At 49.1% G+C, this 22634-nt stretch overlaps 11 protein-coding genes across 11 annotated transcripts; 5 read left to right on the top strand and 6 right to left on the bottom strand.

Annotated features, from left to right (window-relative positions):
• Positions 1-736: 736 nt before the first annotated feature.
• Positions 737-2030, top strand: VTP21DRAFT_3415 (uncharacterized protein; the record flags this gene model as incomplete). The annotated part of the gene is made up of 3 exons (XM_069393716.1): positions 737-827; positions 883-1463; positions 1542-2030. The coding sequence occupies 3 exons, from the start codon at positions 737-739 to the stop codon at positions 2028-2030; spliced, it is 1161 nt and encodes a 386-aa protein (XP_069249419.1).
• A 492-nt stretch (positions 2031-2522) lies between these two features.
• VTP21DRAFT_3416 (uncharacterized protein) lies at positions 2523-5423 on the bottom strand (the record flags this gene model as incomplete). Its single annotated transcript, XM_069393717.1, has 17 exons — positions 2523-2930; positions 3007-3097; positions 3153-3335; positions 3419-3453; positions 3532-3602; positions 3667-3801; positions 3878-3982; positions 4050-4098; positions 4165-4211; positions 4285-4396; positions 4466-4509; positions 4590-4620; positions 4684-4829; positions 4899-4951; positions 5032-5079; positions 5151-5235; positions 5402-5423. 17 exons carry the CDS (start codon positions 5421-5423, stop codon positions 2523-2525), a joined length of 1665 nt encoding a protein of 554 aa, XP_069249420.1.
• A 2271-nt stretch (positions 5424-7694) lies between these two features.
• Positions 7695-8700, top strand: VTP21DRAFT_3417 (uncharacterized protein; the record flags this gene model as incomplete). Its single annotated transcript, XM_069393718.1, has 3 exons — positions 7695-7957; positions 8032-8264; positions 8381-8700. The coding sequence occupies 3 exons, from the start codon at positions 7695-7697 to the stop codon at positions 8698-8700; spliced, it is 816 nt and encodes a 271-aa protein (XP_069249421.1).
• Positions 8701-8993: 293 nt separating this feature from the next.
• Positions 8994-9404, top strand: VTP21DRAFT_3418 (uncharacterized protein; the record flags this gene model as incomplete). Its single annotated transcript, XM_069393719.1, has 2 exons — positions 8994-9041; positions 9120-9404. The coding sequence occupies 2 exons, from the start codon at positions 8994-8996 to the stop codon at positions 9402-9404; spliced, it is 333 nt and encodes a 110-aa protein (XP_069249422.1).
• Positions 9405-9865: 461 nt separating this feature from the next.
• On the bottom strand, positions 9866-10900 carry VTP21DRAFT_3419 (uncharacterized protein; the record flags this gene model as incomplete). Its single annotated transcript, XM_069393720.1, has 6 exons — positions 9866-9896; positions 9959-10074; positions 10150-10344; positions 10487-10530; positions 10643-10739; positions 10826-10900. The coding sequence occupies 6 exons, from the start codon at positions 10898-10900 to the stop codon at positions 9866-9868; spliced, it is 558 nt and encodes a 185-aa protein (XP_069249423.1).
• Positions 10901-11306: 406 nt separating this feature from the next.
• On the top strand, positions 11307-12300 carry VTP21DRAFT_3420 (uncharacterized protein; the record flags this gene model as incomplete). Its single annotated transcript, XM_069393722.1, has 4 exons — positions 11307-11333; positions 11392-11527; positions 11619-11749; positions 11821-12300. The coding sequence occupies 4 exons, from the start codon at positions 11307-11309 to the stop codon at positions 12298-12300; spliced, it is 774 nt and encodes a 257-aa protein (XP_069249424.1).
• A 519-nt stretch (positions 12301-12819) lies between these two features.
• VTP21DRAFT_3421 (uncharacterized protein) lies at positions 12820-13706 on the bottom strand (the record flags this gene model as incomplete). The annotated part of the gene is made up of 2 exons (XM_069393723.1): positions 12820-13290; positions 13629-13706. The coding sequence occupies 2 exons, from the start codon at positions 13704-13706 to the stop codon at positions 12820-12822; spliced, it is 549 nt and encodes a 182-aa protein (XP_069249425.1).
• A 1491-nt stretch (positions 13707-15197) lies between these two features.
• On the top strand, positions 15198-17115 carry VTP21DRAFT_3422 (uncharacterized protein; the record flags this gene model as incomplete). Its single annotated transcript, XM_069393724.1, has 6 exons — positions 15198-15348; positions 15478-15786; positions 15906-15996; positions 16068-16231; positions 16306-16422; positions 16493-17115. 6 exons carry the CDS (start codon positions 15198-15200, stop codon positions 17113-17115), a joined length of 1455 nt encoding a protein of 484 aa, XP_069249426.1.
• A 583-nt stretch (positions 17116-17698) lies between these two features.
• On the bottom strand, positions 17699-19099 carry VTP21DRAFT_3423 (uncharacterized protein; the record flags this gene model as incomplete). The annotated part of the gene is made up of 1 exon (XM_069393725.1): positions 17699-19099. One exon carries the CDS (start codon positions 19097-19099, stop codon positions 17699-17701), a length of 1401 nt encoding a protein of 466 aa, XP_069249427.1.
• Positions 19100-20401: 1302 nt separating this feature from the next.
• Positions 20402-21091, bottom strand: VTP21DRAFT_3424 (uncharacterized protein; the record flags this gene model as incomplete). Its single annotated transcript, XM_069393726.1, has 2 exons — positions 20402-20965; positions 21056-21091. 2 exons carry the CDS (start codon positions 21089-21091, stop codon positions 20402-20404), a joined length of 600 nt encoding a protein of 199 aa, XP_069249428.1.
• A 1118-nt stretch (positions 21092-22209) lies between these two features.
• On the bottom strand, positions 22210-22551 carry VTP21DRAFT_3425 (uncharacterized protein; the record flags this gene model as incomplete). Its single annotated transcript, XM_069393727.1, has 1 exon — positions 22210-22551. The coding sequence occupies one exon, from the start codon at positions 22549-22551 to the stop codon at positions 22210-22212; it is 342 nt and encodes a 113-aa protein (XP_069249429.1).
• Between the last annotated feature and the right edge of the window lie 83 nt (positions 22552-22634).

Here is a 22634-nt window from a genome sequence, read left to right on the forward strand (position 1 = left end):
ATATATACGTACATTTGAGATTGTAATAAATTAATAAGGAGTTAAATCTTTCTCTCTAACTAAAAACCCCCGTCACATAAATCATTTTCGAGCTAGAGGCGGCAAAGCTAGCCCCACCCCTCCCCCCTTCTCCCGACGGCCCTCCGAGAGGATCCATCGTCACCGTGGAAGTGAAACCGCGGACAAAAAAGGATGAATTGTGCCATCGCGTCAGGGAACTGGAAGGAGCCGAGAGCATGGAAAAGACGGACTTCTTGACGGGAAATCTGGAAGGAAGCATGGAAGCTTCCTTGATACTTAGCGTGTGGCAGCGAGCCTACACACAAAGGCCTTGTGCCCCCTCAGCCCGCACCCTCACTTTTCTCCTAAGAATAGGCTCCTAGCGTGGAGTCGAGAGGATGCAAAGAAATGCACAGCCAATCAATTTTGTAGCTGATAGTTCTCGATTTGGGCATATTATTCGATCGACTTTCATTGATTTTCCCTTTTTATTCTCTCTGAACAAATACAAGGCAGGTCGCTTCTCTTCTCCCCCTCTTCTATCCCCTGTGTCTCCCCCTCCCTCTTCTTTAATGGTACTTGAACACAGTAAGATGAGGACGATACGAGCGCTATAGGACTTTGTTGAACTCTGATTCGTGACGATCTCTCCTTTAATCATCTCCTTTACGCTCTTTTTTTCTCTCTCTCCACTTTCTGCTGGCATTGTATGACTCTTAATGCACACAAGAGCCATATGATGATCGAATTAATTCTAACGTTCTTACAATACATCCTCCTCTCGAACGCCATAATGGTGCTCGCGAATAGCGCCTGCGCAAATCAAGGTAAATCGGCTGAACATTCTGATGCCTCTTTCTTCCTTGCTAATCGGTCTCCCAGCAGATGACACACGGGATAAAAACGACCGTAATGACCACAATGATTGTGCCGACCGCAATGATCGTACTGACCACAACGACCGCGTGGAACGGCCCTCTCCAACGCTGAGCGAGAAGCAAGAGCGCCCCAGTACCACGCAAAACCCCCCTCAGCAACAAAATTCTGAGCGCATAGCTCGCCAAACCAACGAATCCCTCGCCTCGCCATCTGCCATTTCAAACCTCAACTTAACACCCAACCCGAACGGGAATTGCCGGATCAAGTGCAAGACCCCAAAATGCCCCATGGAATGCCCTCCCGGCACTCAATGCGCATTCCTAACGCGGACATGTACAGAGTGCGGCCGGGCAGTGTGTCTCCCTCCCTCTGTCACGGTCCCGACAACCGCAGCCATAGACTCAGACGACGAAGGTGATGGGGGATCGAGCTCTGGAGTTTCCAGCGTGATCGGGGCTGCGGTGGCAGTGGTGGTCCTAGCCATTGGCGCGTTAGCGTTTAGAAAGTGGAGAAGAAGAAGACGGAGCAGAGCGGTCAAACACGAAGCTTCGGTCGATGTCATCAATATGAATAATATGGCGCGGGTAAGTGGGCTACTCTGGCCTCTCGCGTACCACTTCCATCCTCCAGCCTTGTACTCACGGTTTTTCTCTCCATGATAGAATCCCAGCTCTGGCTCAGCCATCGTTCCCATCCCCTACCTCCGCCATCATCCTCCCTACTCTAACCCTCTTCCATTGCTCCCGTCTGGGCAGTCGCCCAGACAAGAGGACGTGCCACCCCCGCTGCCCCCCAAATCGCCCACCCTCCCCAACAGAATATTCGTCGGCGAGAGGACTCCAGGAAATAGGATACATTGGCAGGCGCCCCCCGATTCTTGCAAGGGTGCCCAGCACGGCCTGCCACTTGCTTCACAGACACTCTCCCCTGGCATACTCTCCTTTTTATCGAGGGCCTCCATCGTGTCCAAGACATCGTCCAGACCCAACTCCAGTGAAAACGCCAGCAACCGTAGCGTTGTCTCTTTGCTCTCCGCCCAATACCTAGGAGGGGGAGGGGTTTCGGCATCCAATTCGGCTCGGTCCTCCAATGTACAGAGTGTGATGAGCGAGGGGGATGGCGAGGTCATTACCATTGTGTGGAATGGATAATGGCTGCATGTATTATTTTTTTGTCTCAATTATTTTATCAACTTTTTTTATAACCTGTTTACTACGACTCCCTTTCTATTATATGCTATTTTCTCCTCATCAACGCCTCTCCCCCCCCTTTTTTTTTTTTACTTCTTCCTCTTGTTGTTTGTGTATATTTACTTGGATATCAAGCTCCCCATTAATGTGTTGTTTTTTCTAACCCTTTGTTGTCTTCACTTGGCATTTCAAGAGGATGCACTTTTATTAATTTCATATTAATTAATATATATATTTTTTTTTCTCCTATCAAAGCTCTATCTTCAATCATTCCTACAGTGAGAAACACGAGAAGTAAGCAAGTAAAAAAAAAAAAAAAAAGAAACGCTTTATCCATAAAACAAGCAAGTCACTGAGCCACCTCCCTGATCGCATGCTATTCTGAGAGATTGGCTTCCAAAAGATAAGAAAAGGGAGGGAGGAGGTGGGGGGAATTGCGTATACCATGAAGTGTCAAGAAGCGGCAGCGGATCGGCTACGTTTCGATGTCCGGCCTCGTTTTTTCGCACTCTTCTCCTCGTCCTCTTCTTCCCCGTCCCCCGCACCCTCCTCCTCGCCCTCCTCCTTCTGGCTGATGGATTTTCTCGCCCGCTTCTTTTTCTCAGCCTCCCCCTCAGTTCCATTCTCCTCTCCCCCCGTCTTCTTCCCTTTCTTCTTCTTTTTCTCCCCCGGCCGCTCTTCCTCGTCGCTGGACTCCTGTTGGCCGGGTGGATGGCATTTATCGCAGAACCAGTCGCCCTCCGGAATGGTATCCAACGGAGGAGCAGCGCAGAACGTGTGTTGCATGGCGTCGCACTTGTCGCACACGAGCAGCTTGTCGCCGTTGTCATCGCGACTGCATTTGATGCAAAATTCACTCACCTAAAACAAGACCGCGTTAGGCTGAGTGGATCCCCGAGTATTGAGCATAAAATTCTTTATACAAGGACATACTTACATCGGGTAGCTCTGGATATTTCGGGAAATCGGGCAGTTTGGGGTCATCGGGTTTGACCAGAAAGAGCGTATGTCCGTATCCACAGGAGACGCTAGAGGAGACAGGGAGTTAATGAGGTGTCTAAGAGACATAGCTAGCATACTTACTCCAGGACCCGAACATCGTCTAGCGGAGCCACTTTGGTGGGTACTGTACATGACCTTGGCTGATCCTCTCCATACCCTAGCTCGCCGTACTGCGCGGCCTGACCCCAAGCAATGGTGCATACCTCCGAGTCGGAATCGGGTATCAGGAACATGCTCACGTTGCCTCCCGACATCCCCTTGAAACTAGAAAGGAGCAACATGAATAGAATGGAATGGAATGGATGAGCGCCTCTGCTCGACAATATGGGGGCTAGTGATATACTTACGCCCAGCCATTCAGTTGGATCATTTGCCGAGGATACTACATAGGGTGGAGGGGGGAGGTGGATAGAGGTTATGCTACATCATGGTAGAGTTCGACTAGCGAAGAGGCCATTACCATCCAAGGCTTTCCCGCGGAGCCATCACCCGTATTTTTCCACTTTCCCCACAAATGGAAGTTTTTTTGGACTATTATCAAGGAGGAGGGACGTCAGTCCAACGCCAAGACTTCTCTCCGAATGAGGGGCTTTACCATCAATGGCCATTGAAAATGTGGTGCCGCAGGCTATGGCGGTTGCCTTTCGATACTCATTACTTGCAAAAATGGGAATACTTGTGGCTACGGACAAGTCTTTTTGTTCCGAGTGGCCTAGCCGCCCATATCCTCCTATTTAGATTTAAAAAAAAATCAATCGAAATAAGATCCATCCTCCAATAGCCTGTACACGTTCCGAGAAGTTTACCAAATCCCCAGGAAAACACAAAGCCCTCAGAGCTCATTGCCAGTGAATGGCTAGTTCCGCAGGCGATCGCGGTAATTTTATGCTCTTGTAGACCCTTTACCAAGCCTATCACAGGAAGAAATAAGAAATAGAGAAAGCTTAGACATTGGACTAGGATAAATCTGGGGATTACTTGGTTGAGGATAAGGTGCAGCTGGTGTCTCAGTCGAGCCTCCATTTCCCTTGAAAACGCGATATATTCAGTTTGGTGGAATACAGATCAGCTCCCCCCAAAAAATACTACATACCAGCTGTCCGTGCTCTGAAGAACCGAATGCAAAGATTCTGCCCTTATCTGCGATGAAGCAACCATTCATTAAATTATTACATTGCTTTGAAAAAGCAAGGCGGCCAAACAATAACTCTACCCGTTAGAACCAGAGAAAAGTCGGCACCACAGGCAACATCCACAATTTTCTCCTTCTTTAATGTTGTTATTGGTACAAAAGTGGTGTAAATCCGCAAGTTATCTAGACCCAGCTAAACATGGCAAAAATTAATTTTAAATAAAAAAGGAGGGACGCGTCCACCATCGGGAAACATTAATACCTGACCGAATCTATTGTCGCCGGTGCCAAACACCAGGCCGGTCGCTATGATCAGATAAGAGTGGTTAAGGCGAGCAGGCTTGTGAAAATGGAACTAAAGCCAGAAATAGGAAGAGGACCCTTACATGATACTAAGAGCGTGTGATTTCTCCCAGTCTAAAAGAGAAATAGCCTTGAAAAGCCATGCAGCCATTACAAGAATAGTCACCCAATACATACCGCCGCCTTAATAATCTTTTGCTTTCCGATGGCTGCTGAGCTTTTAGCGCAGGTTTTCAAACTCACCGGGTACGGACGCACTTCCAAATCGTCCATGCCCAGCTGGCCCTTATCATTCCTTCCCATAACATAAACTCGCCCTTTTGCTATTCCCAAAACAAAGGTGCATGTAAGTAAGCGAGCAAAATGGAGACGAGAAGCGAAACAATATGTACTGTCAAGCATCACGCTGTGACAAGAACAGCAGCCTGTCACAATCTTTTTTACTCTGAACAAAATGGTAGGTGCATAATTAGATTAGCCCTTTTCATTTGCTTTTCTCTCGCTGGAGTTCAGCTCAATGGGTACCTTATATCTACCAGGTCTCGCAGCAAATGCGGAGAGGCGAGATTCGGCCTAAGTTTGCATTGAAAAAATATGGTTTAGAAGGGGTTCAGCAGCCATGCTTTTCGCGATAAAATGCTCACCATTCATCGTTGTCGGAACCACCATTCTTCGTTTTTCCTCTTCCAATGTTTGCCCAGTCGGTCCCACCACACATGCAAACTTTGCCTATGGAAAAATAGAAGTTGAAATGAGGAAGGAATTAGTTCAATTTTATTTTTTTTTTTTGTTCTCTTTCGTTCCCCTCTTTCCTCTTTTTTTTTTTTAACTTGATTGAACAGTTATTTTTAATAAAATAGTAGAGGGGAAAAAAGGGGAGCTATCACTACTTTACCCCACTCTTGTTCGGTGTCCATAGTCGCGTCGCTTTTTTTTTTTTACCGTGTCTAAGTAGTGGGTTTGAACTTACAAGAAGCACCCAAAAAAAAATCCGTTCTTCGACGTCAACTATCAGACTTATCCCCCTAGGATATTCCAACAGGCCTTTCAAATCCCTTTTGATAGATGTCATAACGTGTGCGGTCTTGTCATTAATGTAACTCTGATCCATGGAACACGACAACAATGAACCGCTTGAATGGGAGCCAATTTAAATCCAATGATAAACTCTAGAGCAAAATCATTAGCTTTGCTAGCCATCTATTCAATAAATTTATATTCCTCCATATTCCTCAATTACCGTATCTCTGGGTCCAACGGTTTCCCTTGGTATTACTCCTGGAGAGGCCAACCATGTAACCGCAAGCCATTTGATACCCTGCTCTGCTTCCATTACATCAGCAAAAAAAGAGACACTGCAACCTTATTGTGTCCCACTCTTGGATTCGGTCTCCCGCACAGGGATATTACACTGAAATCTATGAGAAACCTTAATAGAGTTTCATGAATTTAAATTCGCAGAAAATTGAAGTGTCTACGACGGGAATGGGAGTGCACCTCATTGTCTCGAGTTTCTTTTCATCTCGGGGCTGCTTAGGAGCGCACATGGCCATCCGTGAACCGCCCCAAAAGTCTGGAGAATGGCCAAGATCACTGCTTGCGTGATTTTTGAATGAGGAGAATATTCAATTAGAAACATTTATCCTGCAAATATCTGTATATAAGCACAAAGGAGCATGCAGAAGCCCAAGGAAAAACCGTGTTTCTCTTTTATTCTTTAAACTTCCCCTTGTCATTCACCGATAAAAAATATAGAAAAAATAGTGAGGGACGGGAATGTTTCTTGCGCTTCGACGTGCTCCTCTGAGATGTTCTTACAAGCACTAATTTTATGCAGCATACGACTGCTCTGGGGTTAAGATCATTTTAGTGTCATGCAAAGAGCGTTAAGACCCTGTTTTGCCTGTGTATGTTGGTATGGTGGCAAAAGGTCACAAGAAAATGAGGTGAGGTGACCGTGTTCAGATGCTCAGGCCCCAGTGTCTTATCTTGGATCGTTAGTGCATAATAATAGAAAGCTTCCGGTCCCGATGACGAAAGAGATTACCCAAAGAGGCGACCGAAGCGGCCACATTCAGGCGCTAAGAACGCGGTTGGTTGGGTTGCCAGGACATTATGTAGCGGTTCGGGGGGTTGAATGAATAGGCCCATATGACGGGACAAGGCCTCTAGCAGCCTCCCCCTGGACCTCACCGACGTTCAGCCCGCTTGTACTTGCTCTGATAACGGCTAAGAAAAGAAAGACGTTGGCCCTGACGGACCAGGGCTTGGCGCTCGTTCCTCCCGCTCTAACCTAAAGCGAGAGTCTTATCACGGTATTTCAGTATGCTAACAACGGCAGAGATTATCCAGACCGCTGAGCAAAAAACGGCCACGACTGGGAACGTGAGTCCCATAGCTATTCCTCTCATTGTGGTGTAATATACCCATCAGGCTGGATAGTAGGCTTCCTCGCGCAATGCTTACCATGCCACGCCGGGGATCCCAATCGATTCCCTGCTAATGGATGTTTCGCCTCGGCGCTGAAGCGTCCACCAGAACCTTGTCATTTAAGGTAAGTTAGAGCTTGTCGTGAAGTAAGGATTAAGAGAGCGAGCAAAATTCTGAATTTAAAAGTAGCGTGGGAATCTTATCGCACATGTTTCTAGAGTTAGAGGCGGCTGGTTCGTCGCCGAGGATCGGGTTTGAGGTGCAATACCACGCTACGCAAGGGCGTATTCCCAGCGGAATGCAAATGCACTTTAATTAAACACAGAGTGTCATCCGAATCATTGGGTGCCGTGAGTGCGTGTTTTCGCTACGAGGACTAAGCACACCTCCTCTACTATCCCTGTTGCGTGCTAATTCCTAATTTTGGCGATTTTCCTGTCCAAAGACGAGCCATCCTCCATCCCCAGTAAAACCTCTTAAACAAGCTCAAAACAAAGCCCTCTATCCTGCCCTACCCCACTGAATACCCACCGGCCTGAGGATGCTACACAGCACTTTAGGTTGAAACCACACTGTACTCGCGTTTTGAGCTCTAGTTCTATTTTTTTTTTTTCCAATTGAAGGTACCATAACTCCCTCCCCCCCCATGAGACAAATAAACTTGTGGCCTCTCCCTCCTTATTATGTAAGCTCATTTGTTAATTTGTGACCCGAGAACGCGCTCGGTACTCCATGGCAAGCATGAGCGTATATATGATATGGAAAAGTGCGTCTCCGCTAAGACCGTGTCCATAGCGGAGCTGGGGAGGCCAGCTCTGGATCGCTTTACCTCGCAAAAGGGGAGGGGGAGTGAGGGAGGCACTCAAGAGAACCACGGCCCCGCTAGTTCTCGCGACGATAACAAAGCATGGCTGCCATACCGCCGAGAGGGCTCCGAGGAACGCCCTCATCCCAAGTGTGACGTTGAATTCATATCCCCGAACCTGTGCTCGCAACGCAAAGGGGGAAAATCACATTCTATGTAACGTACTACGTTGACCGATAGACGCTTTAATCGGGCTCGGCCTCGGAACCTTGTCTCCCGATGGTTCTCAGGGCTCGATGGCTTAGCATGGGGTGGGCGCATTCCCCATCGCCGCCACGGCCGGGGACGGGCCCAGGGGAAGGGGAAGCCAAGGGCGACCAGGAGGCGCCAAGGACCTTGCAGAGAGCGGAACTCTATCGCCTGAGAAAGGTGGCCATCGCGCCCCCCTCCCTGTCCAAAAATAGAGGATTTGCGACCCCTAGCGGGCTAAGACATAAATGGAAGAGTGGCCAATGGCGGGCAGGTTGGAAAATAATTCTCCGAGGCCACCTGCCCTCCACACGGATTGGCTGGCTATCATTTTTTTGACAAGCTTTTTTTTTTTTCATGAGAACCTCAACTGACGTAACAACGTCAAAGCGTCAAGCGACAGGGCGGACAGGCCGGATAGGCGGGATATGCGCAAATTTTTTCTCGCAGGCCTGGTCCAAGCTAGAACAAAAGCGAAAAAAAAAAAATTTAACACAAGCATGCGGGTCCCGGCGACAGGATGGGTAGGAACGCGAAGGTCGAGGCCGGCAACGGCGATGCGAGGCGATGCGAGGGAGGGCGGGCGCGGCGGCTGGTGTGCGGCCGGGGGTTGGACGGGCGCGGGGAAGGGAGCAGAGGGCAAGTGGGGTAAGCGGGGCGGGGGCGCTTCCCACAAGCAAGTTAAAAAGAGACAATCCACTATCCTGTAAAATTATATTGTCCCACATAACTAAGAAGCCACGTGCGATGATGAAAAACCACGTGGTGATGATTGTTTTATATGCTCTGAAATAAAATCCTTCCAACTCTCTCTGGCCAAAGTGCTCCAGCCAGGCTCTATCTTTCCCCTCCATTCTGCAAGCTCCCCTTCTCCCCATTTTCCTCATTTTCCCCTCCTTTCTTTGCATTCAAATCACGCATCCATCATCGGTATTTCTCGCTGGCAAAGAAGGTGTGAAGTGAAGAAGTGAAGAAGGGACCCCGACGAAAGAAAAGTGATATAATGTCCTCACTCAACCGACTCTTCACACGACGGAGGCAAAAATCACAGGTAAATCTTTGTAATCATTCCGTAATCAGCGGTGATCTTGGATGGCCCACTCACCCCCCCTGGATGATTGCCCTACAGTCACATTCCGAACCCATCCAGCTACGCATCCAATCCAGCAAATCCACCAAAATCCCCACCCCACCCATGACCGCCCCCCAGCAGGGAACCGACTCGTGGGACGCCTACATCACCGACTTACAAAACGACCCCCTCTTTGATGCTCCTCCCCCTCCGCCACCCCCGCCCCCCGGCCATCCCACCATGGCCATGAGCGCCCCCATCTCCTATCACCACTATTATGCGCAAGGTTACGATTATCGGAATACACATACCAACTATTCAAACTATGGTGCTGGGTCATGAACAATCGGACTTGTCGTTGTTTTTCTTTTCCTTTAGTTTTATTCGTTTTGCTCTTATTTTCTTTTGCTTTGCCGCCACCCCTCCTTCTTCTTCTCCTCCCCCCCCCCCCCAAATCCCCCGCTACTCTTACTACTCCCTCTCTCACTGCCATTTTTGCTACTCTGACTGTTACTACTCCCGCGACTCTCGCTTCACTATATATCATTTCCATCATGTGTATTATTATTGCTTCTTTTTGTTCTTTATAGCTTTGTAAATATATAAAGGAATAAACACCGGGCGGAAACAAAAATACGAGGGTGTTCTATTGTCTCTTATTCACAGATCCATTGCGTTATTATTTCGGATAATATTATACTACTTTGCAAAGTTTTAAGAAGAGAATAGAAAAAAAAAATGGCGGAAGGGAGAGAGTCGTAACAAAGAAAACTAATTTTATCCGCTGGGGCGTGTGATAGCGGCTAGTAAGGGGCATAGTAGCCACGACGTCCTCTGAAATGGGAAGGCATGAATTAGTAGGCTGAGGGATGGCCATGCTCTTCAACCGAACTTACCTATATCGACCGCGGCCGCGGCCATATGACGGATAATGGTGACCGTAGCCCATGAAGCGGCCTCGACCACGCCCCCGCATGGCCATTCCGGGCACATTGGTTCTCTTTGAGGTCACCTAGAGCAGAAGAGGAAGTTAGGGGGTGAAAAGGTCTGCTCGCATCCGCGGGCGAACCGAACAGAAAATGGCTACCTTGAGCAGTCGACCGCGGAACACCGACTCGTTCAGCGCCATGGCGTTGGCAACAAACTCAGGCTCGGCAAACTCCACATAGGCATAGCCTTTCGGGTGGCCGGTGAACTTGTCGCACAGAATCGTCACTCGATTGATGGTCCCGCAGGACTGGAAGTGAGCCTGCAGCTCCTCAGGCGTGGTGCCATAGTCAACCTAATAATGAAAGCGATGAGTGGGCGAATCACCATAAGGCTTGGCAGAGACAAGGCAGCAAGAAATATCAAAAGATAAACTCCTCCTCCTCCTCTTCTTCTTCTCTTTATCCATTTTATAGTATCTTATTTTTTTAACATACATTGCCAACATAAACTGATCGTGCATCAACCGCCTCTTTGCTTTCTATTTTTTATAATATTTTTTCGTTTTTTTAATCATTGTTTTTCCTTTTTAAGCCCTTTCTTTTTCCTCCCCCATGATCCTCCAAAAATAAACCCAATCAATCATTAATTACCTTCGCTCATTTCCTTCTCCACCTCAGCCTGCAACTCCCGCAGCTTGGCAGCCTCGGCCTCCATTTCCTTCACACGCTGTTTCATGGCCTCAAGTTGCTGAGGGAGAAGAATAAAAAAATCGCCGTGTTATTGTACCACTTCATAAAGGGCATCATCTTAGATCAGCGCTGGCAAATACTTACAGCCTCTTCGGGATTTTCGATCTGGTCACCGCCAGCGGTGTTGTCCTGCGGTTGCTCCTCCGGATGTGATGACATGGTGTTTGATTTAGATGATAGGCGTTTCTCGATGCAAATCTCAAATTCTGATCACGGATCGCGATGAACAAGAGCACAAAGGATCCAATTGTTTACATTGGTCCCAGAGAAAATAGATGCCAGATTTCCTAAGCCATTCCAATCCCAGACTGCGGCAGAGAGGGAGAGGGGTTAGGTGGCGAGAACGAAAAATCATTCGATCAGAAGCAGTCCTGAATTGCTCAAGGGCGAGAGCCCTTGGATGGAAAGGAGAAGGGAAACGTGTTCGAGAGTAATCTATTTATCCGGTCTAGCCAACTTTATTCCCTCGCACTGCCCCATCTTTCACACACCTGCACTCCTCTCCATACCATTATTGCTCCCCTCCATTTCCCCGCAATTCTAGTGTTCCCTTGCCTCTACGAACATGTCGCACCACCATTTGGTCCTGAAGGTACTCCCTCTGCGAGGCCCCTCTTTGGTTCCATTCTTACTCACCCGTTTGGCCCTAGATCACCAACGTCATCTTCTACCTCTTCTTCTTGGGTACTGGCGTCTATGACCTCTCCACGGGGAGCACCCCGGATGTCATTGAGCGCCACGCCTCATTCTTCGCCCCAGCGGACTGGGTCCAATATGCGTGGATACGTAAGTCCCCATCGGCATCCGCCGTGGCGTTCTTTTCATATTGGCTCGTGATAGAGTGGTTTATTGTTTTTTTTTTACGCTGCCAACCTAGTGACCTACATCCTCTTGGGCGGCTTTGTGGTGTACGAGTTCTTCGAAGGTGGCCACGAGACGGCTATCCACGGAGTGGGGTGGTTCTTCCCCGTGGCCGTGCTATTGAACACCGTTTGGTTCGATACTTGGGTAGAGTATTTCACTTTGCATAGGTAGCCCTGGGCCAGGCCATTTTGATTTATGGATGTCTCTATGGATAGAAATACGGCTGGGGCCTCCTCTCCTGGTTCTCCATCCTTATCGTCGCCGGATTCATCTCCTTCATCTACCACAACCTGACCAAGAATCATCCGATCACTGGCTGGGCGGACGCGCTCTTCGTGCACGCGCCTTTCTCCCTCTGGCACGGATGGGTGGTCTTCTTTGCCGTCGTCAACACGTTCGCCACCTTCACGCACCTCAAGGACGAGCCCTCGACCTTGGACATCATCCTGGTGATCCTCGGGCTGCTCTTCCTGACCTCGACCGCGGTGGGCTACGCGGAATACAAGAGAGGCGATGTCGCCGGGGCCCTCGTGATCGCGTGGGGCCTCTACGCCGTATTCGCCCGGCAGACGAACCCCGTCATCCACTGGGCTTCCTTGGCGGCGGCGATCATTTCCACCCTCTACCCCGCGAAGCCCTATGTGTTGAAACTCCTCGGGCGTCGCACCGAAGAGCAGGCTCCGCTCCTTGGTTAGAGAGGGGAACAGCCAGAATTGATCCCCTTTCTTCCCCCCCATGTCCACTTCTTGCAAGCGGGCCCTCAGGGTATATATATAAATATATAAATCACGTTTATATTTATGATTATCTCCTTGTTTGTACGTGTTAAAGTATGTTTATTCTTTCCATCTTATCTTCATACTCTGTATCCCACCTCCTGTTGCCAAGAGGCGGCGGAAACCAATCTACTTTTATAATTGCTATGTTTTTCTTTTCAAGGTCAGAGTGGTTTTAATTTCTATTAAAAGGCCCGTTGGTAGCTAGCTTGTTTGACCATCGCCACCCTTCATGGTGCGTCTTCCATATTAAGCCATACCTTCCGAATGCCTTGATTTCCTTTTATGGGCAAAATGTCGCGCTGAAGCGCTAGTGTGGAATGCGGTCTAATTTCTCGGCTTTAATTAACAGTAATTTCACATTAATCAATGCGATATTAAAATAAGGTACCACACTAACAGACAAGGATAGAAAAGACAAAGATGCGCTATTATATTCTAAAGCAAGAAGAAGGCCAAAACAGCGGCCTGTCCGGCCAAGAAGCCGTTGACCAGCACCTGTTCCGCCCCGGATCTTGCCGCCCCGGTGCCCGTGGGCCTAGCGGAGATGCCAGAGGAGGAGGAGGCGCTCTGGGAAGTGGCCGTCCCCGTGGCGGAAACGGCGCCGGAGCCCGCGGTCAGAACAGAGGCGGTTCCGGTGGAGGAAGCTCCTGCGGAGGTCGCGGAGGCGGATTCGCTAGAATCGGAGCTGGCCGAGGTTGCCGCGGCGGTGGTGGGCGCGGCTGAATCGGAGGAGGCGGCGGATGCACTCTCGTGCTTGTGGCCCGGCTCGTTGTGGTCACCGTGGTCGTGGCCGTCGTGACCGCGTACGTGAGTGGCGACGGCAAGCAGGAGGAGGATGCAGAAGAGGGAGAAGAGGGTGCGCGAGAACTTGGCCATTGTCAGGGGCGAAGGAGAGAGGAGAGCTGGCTAGAAGGAGAGAGAGGAGAAACAAAGCAAAAAAACTGGAAGCGGAGGGAAAGCGGAAACGGGGGAGAAATATAAAGACGAGCGGGAGAAAAATGATCGCATCCCGTCATCAGCGAGGGAGGAAGAAATGGAACGAGATTAGAGAGAAATAAAACCCGTCCAATCACTGGGTGTCAAGCGGGTCGGCTGATTGGCGGGAGCACAGAAGCGGTGGAGATTACATTCTTAATAAACGTTGAAGATGCTGCATGCAATGGGGCCAAACACTTTCATAATCGCCAGGCCAACCCATTGGCAGGCCCCGCTGCATCGCGCAAGTTTCTGAGTCCTGTGCGCACCTGCTCTCTGAGGCACACCTCATTTGGGGCTTGGCGAGGTTTTTGTCGCTGCTCTCCCTCCTCTCCTCTCTCCGGCATCCTCGCGGGGAAGGGTCCCCTCGCAGGAGGCCCTGATGGGCTGGAAGGTACCCCTCCTAAAGAATTTTCCGCGGTGAAACGTGCCTATATCTAGCTTCTATTTTGGGCCTACGTATGGGATGCAGCCGAGGGTTTCTAGAATGGTGCAAGATGCAATTCGATCAAATCGAGGCCATGGCCTGAGCTCCGGTTTGTTTATTGTTCTTTTATTAAAAAACAAGGAGCGCTTGCTACAAGCGATGCCACCACCCTCCACCGGGAGAAAAAGGGTGGCTCTCGAAACTGAAACGTCCATTGTGTAAATTGACTTTCTACAACGGCGGATTCTCTTTTGGGGGAGTCGGTTTTTGGCCACGGAATAGTAGGCACCATTTTTTAGGAAAATAATTGCTGTTTAGGTTATTTTTGGTGCAAAGGTTCAATCCCTGCGAGGATGGGGCATGTGAAAGCATAGAGATGGATGTTTCGTATCAATACAGCGCTTGCTTTAATGGGATCCACTGCGCTTCGATATCGGCGAGAATGTCGGGAAGAATGTATGTGCCCTGATCGCTGCCTATCTAAGAATATCTGAGCGCGTATTTCTGAAAAATCCATAATGGGCCAAAGGGGATATCTCCCGAGATGGAAACAAGGTTCGCCAAAGGGGTGGATCTGGGTTGGAATCGAATCAGCGAACCAAACCTCGATGGGAGCTGCTCAATTGGGTTTGCCTTGAAAGCATAGGAGGGTTAGAATTATCCGACGGCCGGTGCATCCTATTCGAATGAAACTCTAAAGCCGTCCAAAAAAGAAGGCGCCTATCCCGTAGAAGAAATAAGCTTTCCATGTGTTCTTGGGTTTCCGTGGTTTATCGCTGAGAAAGGAGCATCCCTGTGGCCGGCCTGATTTCAGATGCCAGCAGGGTGGGAATTGGAGGCACTTGGGGCGATATCACGGCCATCAAGCTCGGGGTGCGTGGGCCGTTTCTATACTGGTAGCTTGGTGCGAGGCTTCTTGTTTGGGACGGGATGAGCAACGGGGCAAGCTTGCCCAGTTCAGGCCGAGTTGTACGACTGCATCACGCACTCGTGTCCGACCTGGCTGCGAGAGCGATTAGATTACGCTTCAAAGGAGCGCGTCTTGGCTCTGCTAAAGCCGGCTCGCTTTCCCAGCGAGGACCGCCGCCCCACGCGCTATCTACCATCCTCCGCAATGCATCGCTCCGGCCCATGCTGCGGGCTGAGAAGCCGAGGCAAATCGAGGGGATTTCATGCTCCCCAGCGATAGGTTACCCAAACTTTTCGACCGCTGCTGCGACAAGAGTACTTTTTATATTTAGTCTCACCTTTTGAACGTTATTTATTCTCTCAAATGAAACTCAATTCTTCATCGCTTCCTCCATTATTTCTCACCCTCTCGCCTCTTCCTATTCTCCTCCTCGCCGCGCACCTCCTGGAATAGAGCGGCTGCGACGATAGCAAGCGAAGGAAAGGGCACCTTGAAAGGATTATGGAGAGGAGCTCAGAGTTGCCACCGGGCGTGCCGGACCTAATTCCGCATGACCTCGGTCCCATCGATGTGGTCACCAAAATCTACGTTTTCTTGAATGTTACGACCATTATTTGCGGATTGGTGGTGGTGTCCATCATCATTTTCTTAGGTAATTCAGCAACCGCGTCTCCCCATGGCTCTCTTGCATGTCGGAGGAGGATGCGCGAATCAGCGTCGTTGGGTTTTGAGAGCATTTGCTCACAATTTGTTTTTTGCTCTCTATTCGCGTGGTGAATAGGCCGATTCGACAAGAAGTTGATAAGTCGCGTTTCACTCCGGCTGACGGCCGCCATATCCATCGTTGATGCATGTAATGCAGCCATCAACCTCTTATACGCGACTGCCTTACCGGTCAGCCCATTTGTCTGCCAGTTTGCCGCGTGGGCAGTCGTGTTCACTAACCTTGCCTACATCTTTCTGACGGCCGCCATCGCAGTCAACCTGCAGCTCCTCGTGCTGCACGAGAACCGTTTTCGGCCGTCGCTCGAAGTGGCTTATTGGACGGTCTCCTTGGGGATGAGCCTATTGTTAAGCCTGTTGCCTTGGTGTAAGTACTTTGCGCGGGGTCCATATAATGGATGTTCCAAGCATCAGACTATCCGTGCGACAATCCATCCTTCCTGTGTGTTTCACTGACGGCAACCTCTTTCCTCCTAAAATGTCTAGTCGCGGGCCGCTACGGCTATGACGAAGCCCAGGCCACATGCTGGTTCAAAGAGTCCTACACGATCCCCTCACGTATATGGGAGGCCGTATGGTGAGTAGTTGGGTTAATAAAAGGAGGAAAAGTCATAGACTCATTTTCTCTTCACCGCGGGTCTTTCGTAGCATGATTGTCTGGGTGTTGGGCCTGATAATCTATTGCACCATTGTCGTTTTTCTGGTCAACATCAAACTCCATCGGCATAAAAAGCGGTTTCTCGCCTCCAAGAATATCAATCCAATGCTTCGACAGCGCCAGACGCTGCTGAACAAACTCATAGCTCGAATTGGTAAGTGATCTCATGGTTAGCGAATCTCTCGTTGATGGGGGTGGCAAATACTGACGGTTACTGAACTGACCAAGGCTTATACGCCGTCATCCCACTGATAACTCACTTGGGAATATGCATGTACGAGCTCAATATCATTATCAACTTACGGATCGAGATGTGGATGGGGTTCTGGAGTGCCATTGGCATATGTATGCATTCTTCTCGCCAGCCTGATTTTATTTATTTGGCTTCATGATGCTAAGCCTTTGCGTACGATAGCGTCCACCGGAATCTGGAATCTAGCCGCATTCCTATGCGACCCCGCCATTCACAACGCTTTTGACACCATTGCCTATAAAACGGTGCTAAAATACCATAAGCACGAGCTCCCTGGCCCGTTTCTCCAATGGATGGTGCGCCGCCTTCTCGTTCCTCGTTATCCGATCCCATCGTCCTATGTCCATAACCTGCTGCAATCGCACAGGCAATCCTTGTCTGGCAAGAGAGCTCATCGGCCGAGCCTAGAGGGCTCTCTTCCCGAGGAAAACCAATGCCCTCCCTATCAACTCTACCAGCAACTCATGGCGGATTTCGGGCAATTCGACGGCGAGAGAATGAGGGCGTCTTCTCCACCCTCCTCGCAGCAACAGACGGAGGAGTGGAAATATTCAAGACGAATAGCTCTTCGACGCGACTCAGAGGGAGACAGTATCGATGACGACGAATTGCGCGAGGGAACCTTTATTCAGTACCAAGACGGCGTCGTGACCCATGTGACCCCCGTGCTACCGAGTACCGAGGAGCCCATGCACTCTGGCATGATTGGAAGCCCCAGCAGAGTCAACTCCATAGTGAATGACAACTTGCGTTATAATGCGTATCTGGTGATACGTGGATTATAAACTGGCCCTTTCTGCTCTCGTCCACCCCACAAATCTTAGCCCTTTTTTTTTTCCACTATTGACAATGGAGACGTAGAAGGGTGCCTTCCACTTCTTCGTTCCTTTTTTATTTCAATGTTAGCCCATGCATTACACGTGCGTTTTTTGTATAGTATGGAATTCTTTCACTTTTTATTTTTCTTTGCCTCTTATTTAACTCCTAACTGTTTTTTTTTCTTTTCATTTTAATATCCAGCTGTTAATGTAATGTAATATATGCGTGGAATTGAGGATTGATTCGCTGAATTGTCAATGGCCTCATGAATTAATTGGCATTTCCGTTTATAGAAATGTAAATAGGGATACTAAAGTGTATGTATATTTTATTGTTTTAAAAAAAAATAGATAAGTAGATAAAACAAAAAGTCAATCCATGGAGAAGGAAGGATAACCCAAATAATATAGTTGAAAGCGGGGTAAGGAGTTCCAGCTCCGTGCACCGAAAACACCCCCACACTACTCTTCTCCCGTTGAAATAAACAAATCAACCAAAGTACAACGAATTTATTTTGCAAGGGCAAATAGAAAAATAGGTAGGAATAAATTAGAATGCGATGGCGTAGATACCGGCCAAGGCGGTCAGGGTGGCCCACATGGGGGAGATGGAGGCGGCCGATGACATTTGGGCATCGCCGGACGAATAACCAGAGGCGCCAACCAGGTTGGCGGTGGAAGGCTTGGGCTCGGCCTCGACAACGATGCCATCGGGAGTCTCGTTGGTCTGGGTAGAGGCTTGAGCAGTGGTGTTGGACTCGCCCAGCTTGCTGGATTCGCCAACGTTAACGCCCTCGGCAGCAGCGGTACCTGTCTCGCTCTTCTTTGCGGTCTCAGCACCCTCGCCTGCGGCTCCGGCATTCTTTTCGGTCTCGATCGAAACGCCGGTGCTGCCCTCCTTGCCTGCTTCCCCAGCGGCACCGGCCTCAGCCTTGCCACTCTTTCCAGCCTCCATCATCTTCTCCATCTCCTTCAGGGCTTCCTCGCTAATCTTGCCGGATTCCTTCATCTTCTCTAGCTCCTTCTTCATCTCCTCCATCGATTTGCCGGACTCCATTATCTTCTCCACCTCCTTCATGGTCTCCTCGTTGATCTTGCCGGACTCCTTCATCTTCTCCATCTCCTTCTTCATTTCCTCCTTCGACATTCCGGTCTCGGCGCTTCCACTCTTGCCAGATTCGGCGCTTTCGCCTTTGCCAGACTCCATCATCTTCTCCATCTCTTTCATGGTTTCCTCGCTCATCTTACCGGTTTCCTTCATCTTCTCCATCTCTTTCTTCATTTCTTCCATCGATTTGCCAGATTCCATCATTTTCTCCATCTCCTTCATGGTTTCCTCGCTCATCTTACCGGTTTCCTTCATCTTCTCCATCTCCTTCTTCATTTCTTCCATTTTGCCGCCCATCTTCTCCCCCATCTTCTCTTCCGTCTTCTCCCCCATTTTCTCTCCCATCTTCTCGCCTTCTTTACCCTCTGGCATTGGCATTTCGGGTTTGGGCATTTCGGGCTTGGGCATTTCGGGCATGGGCATCTCAGTGGTAGGCTTCTTCTTTGCCTTGCATTTCTTCAGGCGCTTCGCAACCTTGAGCACGCCTTTCATTCCGTTCTCGCAGTGCTTGCCGACGGTGCAGAAGTAGGGAACCTCGCCCACATGCTTATCCTCAAGCGTGATGTTGAAGGTGAAACCGGCGGGGTGAGCGCCGGAGTCGAAGCCACCCGACATGGCCTCGCAGGAGTTTAGCTTCGCCGCCTGGGTAACGGAATGCATGCCGGCGACGAACTTAAACATGACCATATCTCCAACTCGGAGTGAGTCGGCCATGGGGGGGTCGTATTTGAGACCGCCTTTGCCGACCTCGATTTGCATGACCTTTCCGGAGGTATGGGAGGTGGCAGAGGCACCAGCGACTAGCGCGGCAATCGCCATGGAATATGTGATGAGGGAGCGCATGCTTGTGTTGTTGTTATTGTTGTGGTGGTGGTGTTGGATATGTTACAGATGCTGGATGATAATGAGGATGCTATGAAAGTGAATGATCACTCAAGGATGAAGGAGTGGAGGTCTTGTTGGAAGGGGAAAGGGGAGGGAAAGGTTATGTATGGGGAGGGGTCGACGCGAATTTCTGAAGCAGAAATAGAAGGAAAAATTGGCTCGGCAAGCGAGCGAGGGGGTTTATATTGGTGCTTTGTTTGTTTTCGGTTCGTCGGGTATAGGTTATAGCTGACTCTTCTTTGGTGGAGAATCTATGTGGGTGAGTGTGCTCTCTGTCGTGTTGCGCTGTGCCGATTAGAGTTTATCAGAAGGGAAAGCCGACCATCTGCTTACCACTTCCGCTCTCAATCCAAGGCCAAACCCGTAGCTTTTGTCCCGGGGTACTCGCCTGGCGGCCCAAGATAGAAAAGACCAAGGTTGGGTCCTCCAGACCATTCGAGGGATCTCGGAGCCACTATTTCAAACTCGGTCGAGCGCCTCTTCACCGTTCACTTTGTCATCGGGCGCACATTCGACTACCTGATTTACTAGAAATAAAAGCGGTCCCATCTCTCATGGATAGCCTCTCTTCCCAATTTGGCAGCCGCAATTCGAGGTGGCCAATGGGCGGCCCAATTTCCAAAGTAGTCGAAATAGGGAAGGAGGAAAGGATCGAAGCCGGGTTTTGTGGCCAAGTGGGTTTGTACACTGCGTAGTTGAGTGGCCAATCCCCAGATCCTGATAATGGCCTAGTGGCCTTGGGCGATCCATCCTCGACTGAATACTTTCATTGCTTTTGGAAACGCTCGCCCATATCCAAGCGAGCTCTTGACTCATAGCCTGTTCCCAATCTGAGTTCTTCTCATCCTTGCTAATAAAAATTTTTCATGGATTTACATGTATAAGCACTGGGGAGTTACTTTTTTAGCTTTTGCTTTTAGTCAAGTGTATTCAGACAGAGATCCTACACACCCTCTAAGCTCTATGATGCTAGAAACAGACATAAATAGAAGAGGAAAGGGAGAGGGGGGGGGGGCATGTTTGAAAGAAAAAAATGCCAAACACGGCCAGTATATCATGCAATAAATACTATATTATATCGAAACAAGTGAAAGAAAAAAAAAGCCTACAAAAATAGCCTTCAATAGAGTGGATAATGAAAAAGGACAGTGTAACAAAAGGGGGGATGCAAAATCAAGGAATGGCAATAAACACAGAAAAGTTTATGAGGGCAAGCAGGTCCAAGGAACAAGGCTTGCGATTATATTAGATCTAGCGCATTTACAACTTCTTCTTTGCCTTGCACTTCTTCTTCTTCTTCTTTTCACCATTCGAGTTGCTGTTTGTGTTGCCATTGCCGTTGGTGTTGGTGTTGGTGGAGCCGTTCGACGAGCCTCCCGAACCTCCCGAGCCATCGGCCTTGCTGACCTTAAGCACCCCCTTCATGCCGTTCTGGCAGTGCTTGCCGACCTTGCAGAAGAAGCCCACGTCACCCACGTGCTTCTCCTCAAGGGTGAGGTTGAAGGAGAAACCGGCACCGTGGACATCCGAGTCGAATCCGCCCGCCATAGGATCACACGAATCTACCTTTTGGGCTTGGGTAACGGAGTGCATTCCCTTCACCCAGGTGAACATGACCATATCTCCAACTTTCGCCTGGGCATTGGGGGGATTGAACTTGAGGCCGCCGTCACCCACCTTCACTTCCACCATGGTGGCAAGAGCGGTGGATGCAAGGGCACAAAGGGTAAAGAGGGAGGTGCGCATGCTGGAGGGTTTTAGATTTTGAGTTTTAGGGTTTCTAGATGCAAGAAATGCAGGAAAATGAATGCCGAGGTATCGAAGCTACAATGATGCGATGATGGTATGCAAATGCAAGAATGGAACAAAGGAAAGGAAGAAAGAAAAAAAATGTGCAAAGAGAGGAGTATTTACGAGTTTTGAAAACGGCACCGACGCCCCGGAGCTCATTTATTTATACGTGTGTGCCTTTTTGTTATCCCAACTTTCAAAATAACCATATCCTTGCTTAATCGATAATATGATTATTTGGATACATATCACTCTTAGGTTACCGTGACACGGAAGTCCAGGCCCTAAATCGACTGTCCCTTCAATTTTTCGGATTCCTTGATTTCGGATTCCTGCAAAATCAGTGGTGCTTGATTCAAATTTCAGCGAAAAAGTAGGGATTTAGGAGAGGGGGAAAAGAGGGAGAAATTTGTTTGTTTAATAACTTCTCCCATTACAGGACAAGGGGTTCGAGAAAAAGAGGGTGGAGCATACAATTCTTTATTAGTAAGTGTAGATCATATTTGTAGGTTTCTACCTTGCTTTATTGCGTGGTTTTAGCGTTGAGTGAGCACGAAAAAAAAAAAACCATTAAGATGGGAGCTTGTGAGTAGAATGGAACATCGTTTGAAATAAAAGTGGTTGACCATGTCGTGCTTATACTGTCAGTGAGTCTTCTATTGCTTGGAAAGGCCGCTAACCCTTACAGGACTTATCTGTTTCAAAATTTCTTGGCCCGGGGGAGCTAAAACAACGCAGTGCACAGGAGCAAAATGGTTTTGGATAGGGCGTGGAGCCACTTGTAACTTCCGGTGCGTAAGATAAAAAGAGGATCATTGTGCTCTTTGAGAATTAATGGGAAAATCGGTCAACTAAGCACAAAGAAATGGGGGATCCTGTTTAATTCCCACCTCCCATCCCCATCCTCCTAAGCTTGGGGAGGAGCATTGGATTGGAGGCCCGGCCGTCCATCAAATAAGTTTAGAGAAGAAGAGAGGAAGAGGGGGAGAAGGTTGCGATAGCAATTTTTTTTTTCACCTGTCATCCATGATTTGCGGAATTGAAATTTGAAATTAATAGGCATGATCTAATGGCGACGATCATACCTTTTTGCCTTAGTTCGATGTCATTATATGAGCATTATATGTGTGAAGCTTGTTAAGAAGCAATACACATCTCATGTATTACTAGAAAACAGGTCACATTACATCCTCCATTCACTTATCACCCCTCTTTCTAAATCTATATAATCTGAACAAGTAACAACAGGAAAAATAAAACAATCTAAAGGCTCCTCTTTACTCGTTCTTCTTCTCGGCCGCCTGCGCCTTCATCAAGCACTCCTTTTGGCATTCTGCGGGCTTGCCGTTGGTCTGGCACTGAGCGACGCACGCGTTCGTGTCCATGGGCGGGGCAGCTTTGGCTCCAGCGGCGTGAGCGCCTCCGTCTGGCTTGGGCAGGATGCCTCCATCGGGCTTGGGGCCTTCGGGCTTGGGCGCGCCCGCAGGTCCGCCTTCAGGAGTTTGGGCACGCGGATCTGCGCCGACATCATTGGGCTTGGGCTGGGCCTTGGGGTCGGGTTTTCCGGCAGCGACGAAGGCAATGGTGGTGGCAAGGAGCAGAACAAAAGACAGCTTCATGGTGAATTGATGGGTTGGTTATTAAGATTAATAAGCTTGGGTTTAGTAGTTGAGTTGTTGGTTGGAAGACTAGGAAAATCTGT

This window comes from Calcarisporiella thermophila (assembly GCF_041956535.1).
Source record: "Calcarisporiella thermophila strain CBS 279.70 unplaced genomic scaffold VTP21scaffold_17, whole genome shotgun sequence".
Taxonomy (NCBI): Eukaryota; Fungi; Calcarisporiellomycota; class Calcarisporiellomycetes; order Calcarisporiellales; family Calcarisporiellaceae; genus Calcarisporiella; species Calcarisporiella thermophila.